Source organism: Erigeron canadensis, chromosome 1 (genome assembly GCF_010389155.1).
Source record: "Erigeron canadensis isolate Cc75 chromosome 1, C_canadensis_v1, whole genome shotgun sequence".
NCBI classification, from domain to species: domain Eukaryota; kingdom Viridiplantae; phylum Streptophyta; class Magnoliopsida; order Asterales; family Asteraceae; genus Erigeron; species Erigeron canadensis.
In genome coordinates, this window is record NC_057761.1 from 45,661,613 (window position 1) to 45,672,683 (window position 11,071).

General features: G+C 34.0%; 2 protein-coding genes across 2 annotated transcripts; one reads left to right on the forward strand and one right to left on the reverse strand.

Annotated features, from left to right (window-relative positions):
- Positions 1-939: 939 nt before the first annotated feature.
- Positions 940-3,202, forward strand: LOC122603032 (transcription factor MYC2-like). The gene has a single exon (XM_043775645.1). The coding sequence runs from the start codon at positions 1,102-1,104 to the stop codon at positions 3,046-3,048; it is 1,947 nt and encodes a 648-aa protein (XP_043631580.1). The 5' UTR covers positions 940-1,101; the 3' UTR covers positions 3,049-3,202.
- A 4,096-nt stretch (positions 3,203-7,298) lies between these two features.
- Positions 7,299-10,473, reverse strand: LOC122585469. The gene is made up of 3 exons (XM_043757598.1): positions 10,459-10,473; positions 7,764-8,312; positions 7,299-7,523 (listed from the first exon to the last, which is right to left on the reverse strand). The coding sequence occupies exons 1-2, from the start codon at positions 10,471-10,473 to the stop codon at positions 7,845-7,847; spliced, it is 483 nt and encodes a 160-aa protein (XP_043613533.1). The 3' UTR covers positions 7,299-7,523; positions 7,764-7,844.
- Between the last annotated feature and the right edge of the window lie 598 nt (positions 10,474-11,071).

The following is an 11,071-nucleotide window of genomic DNA, read 5'->3' on the forward strand; positions in this document are numbered from 1 at the left end:
AGAAAAAGAAAGGTGTTGCTAGTTCTGATGTACCAAACACTGTTGCTGGTTGTGTGAAAAGGATGAAAGTTGGTGATGATGTGAAGGCCTCTGAGTTCCGAAAGCCTTTTGACTCCAAGACAGGGGCTTCATTATTCCTTCAAGTGCTGTTGTTTATCTTCTCTTTTTGTTTTTGTGTTAATTTTTTTTTTGTAGGTTCTCATGGGATGTTTAGTTGGATGGAGGGGGAAGACATGAATGCTGAGGGTGTGAAGAAAATAGATGATATGGATAATGAGACTTTTTTGCGGGTATTCAAGAAAGATCGCTAGCTTCACACATATATGGACTATGTGGCTGCTAGGCGTTTTTCAAGGATGTCTCTGGACCTTAGGTCGAAGAGTTCGGAGGTGCAGTCTTTGTCAGCCACCATTGATGATCTTAAGGCCAGGGAGGCCAGATTTGTTACTTATGTGGAGGCATCGGATATTGTTCAAGACTTAAAGAAAAAGGTGGACGATCTAAAGACAGAGAATGTTGCTCGTGGAGAAGTTGTGGCCAGGGTGAATCAGGAGTTGGTTGTGGAACAGAGCACTTGCAGGACCTTGTGTGATGAACTGAACATATTGAAGGATGAGAGGGTGAGGCTTGTAACAAAGGTCATCCCATTGTTATATGTGAGAAAAAGTATTATTAACTACTAATATTAATTAATAATGGTACATATGCATACCTTTATAGATTTTGTTTTCTCAATTTTACCTTCTTGTCGGTCTCAAAATGAAATGGTAACTAGGTAAGTTTTTACATATACAAAACCAAACGACACCTAAATGTCAAATTCCTTAAAATAGAAGTCCCATTTCTCAATTTTGAGCATCTTCTTTCTCCAGATACATACACTCTAGCCCACTAAATAATAATTAAATACTATTTTCATTTCATATTTTCCACAATATCATCTCATCACATTTCTAACCTTTTTCTCATCCTCTCTTTTCCTCTCTCTCAAAAATAAAATTAAAAATAAATACTAATAATAATTAAAAAAAAAACAGCCGCCGCCGGCGCCGCCACCTGATCGGATCATTTTGTAAACTGTTTTTTTTCCCCTTATATGGAATGACGGATTATAACCACCGAATGAATCTGTGGAACGCAGATGACAACAATTCTGTGATGGAAGCATTCATCAGCAGCTCCGATATTACGACGTCGTTTTGGGGTAACCCACTTACTCCCGGAACCACGGTACCATCTTCGGCTTCCACGTCAGCCGTCGTGGGCGAATCACAGCGGTTCAATCAAGACACTTTACAACAACGTTTACAAAGCTTAATTGACAATTCAACTAAATCTTGGACTTATGCTATTTTCTGGCAATCTTCTGTCGTCACGGAATACGCCAACACCCCATCCGTTTTAGGATGGGGTGACGGATATTACAAAGGTGACGTCATGAAAACCGTCAGAGGTTCCTGTTCCGTTGAGGAACAGGAACATAGGAAAAAGGTACTTAGGGACCTGAATTCTTTGATTTCGGGCTCCCAAGTATCTGATTCCGACGTTGTGGATGAAGAAGTGACAGATACTGAATGGTTTTTTTTAATATCCATGACCCATTCTTTTGTTATTGGTAGCGGGTTACCTGGAGAAGCGGTTTTTAATAACCGACCCGTTTGGATAGTAGGTCAGGAAAAGTTGTCGGTATCTCATTGTGAACGGGCCAGACAGGGCCAAGGTTTTGGGTTACAAACTATAGTTTGTATTCCGTGTGTTAATGGGGTTGTGGAGTTAGGGTCAACGGAAAAGATTTATGAGAATTTAGAGCTGGTTCATGAGGTGAAAGATTTGTTTAATTTTGGTGAAAGCGGTCAGGTTTTGACCGATGTAGATACCTCGGATCGGAATTGTAATAATAATAATAATAATAATTCCGATCCGACGTCGTTGTGGTTGAATGACCCTGTTGATGTTGTAAGTCCTGTAGTTGAAAATTTGATATCAAAACAGTTATCGGTTGAGAACCCGAGTTCTAGTTTGTTGACTGAGAACCCGGGTTCTGTTGTTTATAATAATAATAGTAGTAGTAGTAATCATAATAGTAATAGGCAGGGATTGAATCGGGGTATGTTTGGTAATAAGGATTTGAATTTTTCAGACTTTGGATGTAAGCCTGAGTCATTAGAAATATTGAATTTTGGTGAGGGGAAAAAGGGTAGTAATGGGAAGGGGATGTTTCCGGGTGTGGGAGGGGAAGATAATGGGAAGAAGAAGAAGAAAGGGCCGGTGATACGAGGGGTTGATGAGGACGGAATGTTGTCGTTTGGTTCGGGTTTGATAGTTCCGCCTTCTGAGGGCGTGAAGTCAGGTGGAGTGGTGAATGGGGCGGATTTTGAGCATTCGGATATGGATCCGGTGATAGGGAGGGAAGTGGAGAGTAGGTTAGTAGTGGAGCCGGAGAAAAAGCCGAGGAAAAGAGGGAGGAAACCGGCTAATGGACGAGAAGAGCCGTTGAATCATGTTGAGGCCGAAAGGCAGAGGAGGGAGAAGTTGAATCAGAAATTTTATGCTCTTAGAGCGGTTGTCCCTAATGTGTCAAAAATGGATAAAGCGTCGTTACTTGGAGACGCGATTTCTTACATAAATGATTTGAAATCCAAGCTGCAAAGTGTAGAAACTGATAGCGAGGAAATGAAAATGCAGCTTGATGCAATGAAAAAAGAGTTGCTAAACAAAGACTCGCGGCAATCATCCTCATCAACAGTTTCACCACCAGAAGATCTCAAAAGGCCCAATTCAATTACCCCGAAAATAAATGATTTGGAGATAGATGTCAAGATCATAGGGTGGGATGCCATGCTTAGGATCCAATGTAGCAACAAATACCACCCTGCAGCACGTCTAATGACCGCGTTGAAAGAACTAGATCTAGAGGTCAATCACGCTAGCGTCTCGGTAGTTAACGACTTGATGATGCAACAAGCAACAGTCAAAATGGGTAGTCGGTTTTACACTCAAGATCAGCTTCGATTAGCTTTGACAAACAGAATTTCAGACCCTAGGTGAGTTGGTCATTCATCTTGGGTAAATCCATAGACTACCCAAAATGAAGCATGATTTTGCTGTAACATAGTAGTATAGTTTTTACTTGTTGCTTATAAGTTCTATTTTTACTGTTGAACATTCTTATTTAGTAAAGTAATTGTTGTTCTATGGGTTATTCCTAGTAGTTTTAGTACTCTTTCTTTCTGGGCATATCTTTGCCTTTATTTTTTTTCATGTTGGTTATTATTATTGTATATATCGATAGGGCTAATTTGCCTCTTTCCTCTATGTGTAAATCAGAGATTATTATTTAGTAGTACTACTAATTCTTGTTGATATTTTCTCTAAATGTGTAGTTTTGGCTCACATAGTACAATAAAGGGTACATCAATGTTTCTTTGAGGCAAATTGTTCATATTTTGTACTTTGGACCACAAACATCTTGTTTCATTAGAGTTCCAGTGAGCCACATCAACCAATCTTAACTTTTAGCTCCTACTTGTCATTTGTATTATAATTAAAAGTAAAACATACAAATATCTTCATTTGCATTTTACAAAAGGATAATTCGTCAATTTCACAAGGCATAATATGGTCTCTTTATGTAGATCATAGATGTACCCTTTATTGTACTATATATTAAAGGACCCATGAAACATGTAGTAAATTGTAGCAACATGATATCTTGTTTTTGGTAAATACAAAAATGAACATGGCTTTGAGTAAATGCATGTTATATCATTTACCTCACATTGTTTGTTCAAGATTTGTTCGCTAAATTGATGAGCATTTATAGACTTTTTTCTTGGGGGGGTCTTTGGTTTTATTTCAGTTTTTCATATCCTTTAAAGTGCAAGGTTTTAATCATAAATCAAATGACAGATCATACATACTACTATTGGCCAAATAAATAATGTGTCGACTATATCTATGATTATAAAATACCCTTTTAGATAAATGTTCATTAAACTACATACACTTGTGCCATGCATAGTTTATTTTATAGTCTACATATATTGTTGCAATTGAATAAGCATTATTATAATCATAAAACATAAACGATACATTCATTTATATTTAGACATATTTTGACCAGAAATAAAAAGAAATGAATAACTTACGACACGTTTAGTAGTGAACAATATATTTCAGTTTTTTATTTTTAATTTTTTAGACTCTAGAAAAAAAATAAAATTTTAAAAACGCATTTAAAATTAGAGAATGGAAAATAATGTGAGGTTTTCAAAATTTAAAAAATAGAAAACAATAAAAAAGTGTTTTCAAATTTTTCATTGGGAAATGGAAAACTGTGTTTTTTATTTTCATTGAAAATATTTTTAAAAAATTATGATTTAAACGCAATTTATGTTTTCTTGAAAAATAAAAATGGAAACAATATTTGTTTTCCCCAACTAAACACATCATTAATATCTTGGTAACCCGTCATTTTCACGGTGAGGGTCCTGCTGTTATCATTAATTTGTCGACCCGGTAAATTCAGTATATTACATGCTATTATTAATTTATATTATATACTCCCTACACAGTACACATATAATAAATAATCGTATATGATACCTGAATATTACAGAATAAAAATCACCTTCACACTGTTGCATATATTCGACCATTAGTGAGTATATCTTTAAGTAGATTTTGTATCATTTTTAGTTTGAATATTAAAGTATCCACGAGATAGAGAATATGACATAAATAAATATATATAATATATCTATCGCATGTGATTTTCGAAAGGAAATATATTTAAAGACATTAATTAACTAAATAAAATGCATCAACATGTTGCATAAGTGTATTCTAGAAAATGCAATAATTTCAAGAGATCCCACGCAATTACGCAATACATACTTTTAAGTTACACAACTGTGATTAAATTAGTATAATAACCCTACCTTATTCTTTATAACAGGAAAATAAATACGAGTAACTTATATATTATCTTACTATTTAGGATGCATATTTATTTTCCTGAGGGAAATGATATATTTATCGTTATTTTTGATTGTTTTGTCATAACTTTATATTACTATATACTATTTAGAAGAGTGGAAAAAAATGTACTAGTATTTGTAGTAACTTTCTTCATTTTAAATTAAGTCAAAAAGTTTAAACTTCAGTTTAGCACAAGTAAAGATTGGTGTGAAAAATATAACAATAACATAGGATAAGTCATGCTCACTGGTTGCAATTTATAGTTTCTCTATATATTTCTTTTGTTTATGTGTTTTTTTATTATTATCGGCCATCCTCGAAAAGGTACACTTTACACTAAAATAGAATAATAATAGATAAAATGCATTTTTTAAATTTATGAAAAAGGAAAAAGAAAAAAATATATTGACCAATAAAACAAGAAATGTGCACAATTTGATTTTTTATTTTTTTTTCCAAAATCTGATCAATTTTAACAAAAAAAAAAAAACTTTTAAGCTTAAAACATTTAAATTATCTTATCATTCATTTCATTTTTTTAATTAAAAAACTCCAGAATGAAAAATTAGTGAATGTTGAAATCTAAATCCTGGTTAATAGGTAAGTTTGACTTAATAGTAGACTAGTAGTAATTACAAATCATAAATACCTTTATAAAAAATGTTAAATAAAGCACTTAGCGTTTCACTTAAGGTGCATAAAAAGTTATACGTTTCCATATCAAAAGCTTACCCTTTAAATATGTTAAGTGTACAACTATTTAATACACTTTAACGAAATCTTTTGGTTAAAACCCTATTTTTCTAAACAGGTTGTTTTTAATTAAATCTTTACATATTCTAAAAGATTACAAATTTAATTTATTCTTAAAAGTATGACAAAAGACAAACGTGTCACAATCGAGACCTACAAAAAATGTGTCATGTGCAGACCCCCAAAAAAATGTGACACCTCCTTAAAATAAAGAAACACGTTTTTGGTTAAAGCCAGCAGATTGAACAATTTTCATCTTTCAAATGTGGGGTGCAAAACAAAAGTTTATCGCCTAATTATTTACCTTTTCTTTTTTATTACACTCATCACCCTTATAATTTCTATCATTGTCAATTACATGCCCTTTTTTTAAGTCACATGGAATTTGTCGTTAAAATTTCAATCATATCCATGTATTTTGGTCTACCAAACCAAAATCGTACCTTTGCCCAACTTTAGTCTTTTGTTAACTTTACAACCATTGGATTTGTTTTTGAGAATAAAAAAGTGCATCGTCAAGTATGATCTAGCAAAAAAGTGTCAAAAGGTTACCTTTTCTTTTTGCCAACTTTTCATGTCGAATTTTAACATTACAGCCATTTGATTTGTTTTGTTGTGTGTACATAAAGAAACCGTAACGAACCAAAATTGGACTCAAGCTAGTGATTATAACTTGTAGAACCGGGAACCAGACATAAACTTTTGATCTAGTGATTCAAACGTAACTCCTTGCCTAAAAATTGTTGTTTTATAAGGTCTAAAGGATCAAAGTGCACAAAGACCTGAACTTCTTATATATCACAGGACTGTACATTTAATCCTAGCCCGATTTAGTACAGTTTGCATGGTTCAATGGTTTAGACCGAATTTTGCACACCACTTTAGCAACTTCTACTAGTTGGTCTGTTAATTTCATGTCTGGTCAATGGTGACTTCGCTGTGAGCCAAATATAAAAACATAAAAGCGAATGGGTCCGATCAAGTCCCTTTGTCTGCCGTGGATTAAATGATTCACGGGAGCCCATCGGAAGCCGTTAAAAACAAAACAAAACGAGAGCCATGGGAATAATTGGTGAGGCAGAAAGGGTCTTGGACCAAGTTTTGCACTGTGGGAATACAAGATAAATTTTGAAACATTCTAGATTAACGAGTACCTATACATATATGTGCTCGTGAATTTTGAATGTTTCAGTTATATATATATAATACTAATATCTTTTAGAATTAGACACTAAATTGGACAAACTAAAATACTAAGATAAATAATTACTTTTGAACAAAGGAAATAATACCTGTCCAATTTTTTATTTTTACTTTTTTTTTTCTGATAAAATTTCATAAGTTATATATATATAATAAACTGTGTTGTCAAAAAAGTTTGGTGAGGATTGGTGAGGAAAAGATTCATCAGCGAGAGAAGAAGCCAACGTTCAAGTAAGAGGTTGAAGCAACAACAATACCTAATCCGTCAAAGGTGAGATATAGGAGAGGTGAGATGCAGAAGGTCACACCTCTACCTGAGATAGAGAAATGAGTTGAAGTATAAGATCTCAAATGCGAAAATGTGTACTCAAAATGTGAGTGCATTTGCCACCAAAGAATTGAAGTTTCTATATGATAATTCAGCAAGTAACCACCTATGTTTGCACCTAATACAATGAACTCCATGACTATTTAGATACTCACCAAAATCTTCTAACTTGCATCGCCTATAACTGTAACTAGGGGATCTTTGCAAGAAAAAAGCAAAAAAAAGAACACCTCGTAGCATTCTTGGCCACATTTCCAATCTGCAATCACAAAAAAAATTACACAGAGCATCAATGTGTCAGCCAAAAATCCATCTTATTATGTATTTCCAGCAGATAAATGGTTGATTTTGTTTATGTTTTATTGTGAACGGGTTTAGTAAAATCTTTAAAAGGTGTTCATGGTTGAACCTATACCTGACCCGTTTTGACTCACTAACAAATAACCCATTTCAACCCCGGCTTGTTACCCACCCACATATGCCACCTTTAGATACTTACGAGACGAAACAGATCCACCTCGCTCTGAATTCATTCTATGGTTTTCTTTCTAAATTTGAGAAGCAAGATAATCAACAAACTTCATTTTCTTTTATTTCTTGCTTCAGCTTTCCAATTCCTTCCACCGGGCGTACTCGATTGTTCTCTGGTGTCGACATTTACATCCGATTGATTTCCAGAAAGTTGCAGATACATATTTGCAGATGCAGAAGTAACAGCATGTTGTTGTTGCTGTTTCAACAAATGTGCCCTTCTGGCATCTTTTTTCCAGTTTCTAGGGCTGTAGACACGGGTCACAAAGTCAACAGGAGTATTGTTGACTTGAACTTCATTGACTTGTGGTTGAATTGGTTGACTGATCATGCACACTCTCTTCAAATCTGCCTCTTGACGCTTTCTAGCTCTATACCTACGTTGCCTTTCTCTGTTTTTAATACGGCGGGCTATCACTTCAGGGTCATTATCATTAAATGAAACCATTTGTAAATTGTTCATGGCTGACATATCAATATTATGACCATTTTCCATCTCAAATGGAGGTTGGAACATCTACAACGAAGTTTAAAATGGATTAAATGCTTTAAAAATGAATATCATACAAACTGCTACTCCTGTCTTTTTTCTCTTTTAAATTAAAAAGAATAACTTATTTACAGGCAAACAAGAACTTTTATATGAAAGCAAGCAAAACAAGTATAGCGCATAGACAAATATTGTGTTGAAAGTAGCACTATATATCTCAGTTGTTGGATATAGCTAATAATAAGCACAACCCTAAAGTCAAAGGATGGGAAATAAGAGCAAATGAACCTCTAGAATGAACTAGTTTTTTCCTAAACTAAAAGTACATAGGCATGTAAACAAGGGAATGTCTCCGGATGGGATTTACATCATCTACCACATAATAACAGTTCATTTAATCAACTGTATGAATAGGATCACTTGCATACCAAAAGAGATTTTACAGACGTTTTCATAACTGAATGATTTGAATCACAGTGAATATTAACAATTTTTGAAGAACTGACAACTATATAGAAAAGCAGAAGTGATAAATAGATAAAGAGACGGTGCAAAATATGTACAACTTATTTAATAAATGCAGATTCAGCAGATAAAATTTAAAATTTAAAGTCAGCTAGTGCAGTTTTCTGGTTTGTTGACGCTAGGGTTATGTATGGCCTAATCTATGTTATTTTAGGTTAACATGTTCAATAGAGTTTAATAATTGAAAACTTGTTTGCAGCCACATACGTTGAGTGATGTCGTAACTAAGACCTGTGGGAACAATGTTTCACAATTCATTGATTTGTAAAATTGTATATTTTTTACAAATAGAGGTGGAAAGATGCTCAGGTTGTTGGGTAAGGGTAAATGGGCCATAACAAGTCTTTCTTGTACATGTCAGGTTGGATTGACCCAAACAGCTTTATTCAACAAATTGAGAAAAAATAAAATAGTGTATCAGATTTGTATACAAAACATTATATAGTTTCAATAATAATTCTATTCTGGAATCAAATGATTAAAAGAGATTAACCTTTACGCCTTATAGTACACTCCGGGTGACTTCCACCTGTTCGACACTCTTAACATGTTTCCTTTCAAGCTAGTTTTGTTCTTTACTATTATTATTTCTAAATTTACCCCATTTATCCATTATTGATCAAACATAACTAAAATCATTCACTAGAATGCTTAGTTTTAAAGCATTGAATTTGTTACAGCCATAAATTGTTCAAGAAAAAGTTGAAGCAAATCTAAGATTTTATTCCAACATTCGCTGTTCTTAAAGTTATATAAGTATTCTCAAATAGAATTAGGAATTTGAGACCTATATATGCTAAGTATTTGGGTATATATACAAAAGTAAGTCCATAATATGGCATTATTTTATATAAGCCAATAGCTATACTCAAGTTCACATATGTTTAGCAGCTACACTATTGAAATATATATAATATGCATTCCATTGGTCTGGGTTACATGATGGGAAATTTAATTGGAACCTGATGCCCGGAAAAGCATAAAATCTTAATTTTGACAATTAAGATGCTATCAAATTATTTAGGTCACCTTTGCGTAACCATAAGGCCTGAACTGTACATAAGCCCTTTACACGGGATGCTTTGCTTGGACCCTAGTGAATTAGTTAGGCCCAAAAACGACCATACTTTGATACTGAAAAATCACCTATGAGGCTACAAGTTAACACTATAAGATTGGTAATAATTCCACCCTAGTGAGAGTCCTCATTTCCTTGGTCCATCTAAGATAGATGATCAACTTTTGCACACATCCAAACATACTACAACCATTGTAGAGAAATGTGCCTCCATAAAAAATCAACAGCCTTAACCTAGTGATCCAAAGAAAGATAAAGGACAGAGGCAATCATGTATATTCTACTTCAAAAGAAGACAGACATATATAGCACATCGAGGGGGCGCAAATATTGGTCCTATTAGAATATCATTACCACCCCAACTTTACCACATAGCAAAATTTTGACACCAAGTCACATATTATGAATCACGTCCGAGTATAATTCATGCCAATGTGACGTAATTACAAATGCGGACGTGGTTTTAGGAAGTCTAGCCCATCAGGAAGACACATTCAACTTCCATTAAAGATTATGCAACGTATAGATGTGAGAGGAGTTATCTTATTCATCAAAGACAAAAAGGCGTACCATGGAATGGTGCATTCAATGACCAGCATTTATCCAGAGGTATTCTATAGCTACATGTAATCCATCTGAAGCATTCTTACCTTGAAGCATTCTTACCTTCATGATCACCCGTAATGAGCTTATTACTTTAATATTACACCAAATTAAAATGGTAACACCTAGGCTCATTCAAGGAATCAGTAAGCACATTATGTGACCGTTTACTTCTACCAGTCTTACTTTTAAGAGTCTCCTCTGTTGACACTATGGTGGAACCAAAGGGAAGAACTAAAAGTGAGCACATTAAGACTTGCAGGTCTTCTAACACAAAAACTTCCACCAATGATAATGGTCCATGATATCACATGATGTAAATGAATAGCAAATCCATCGAATAGTATAGCAGTTATCATTACTTCATCTTAAACACACATTCACACCATTCAACTAAGTTTAAACGGATTAACAATCTTTTCCTCAAATCAACTATCAGAAATTCGACTTTGTGGAAAGGCTTGGTTTAATAAAGCTGGATATATCTATGAAATCTTATATTTATCTAAACCAAATCTATTATGCAAGAAAACAGCTTTACACGAGTTAATAGCTACTCCAAAATCTGAATATATTGACC

Bases quoted from the DNA above. Each gene is read 5' to 3' on its own strand.
- LOC122603032 (XM_043775645.1), top strand. From the start codon at position 1,102: ATGACGGATTATAACCACCGAATGAATCTGTGGAACGCAGATGACAAC.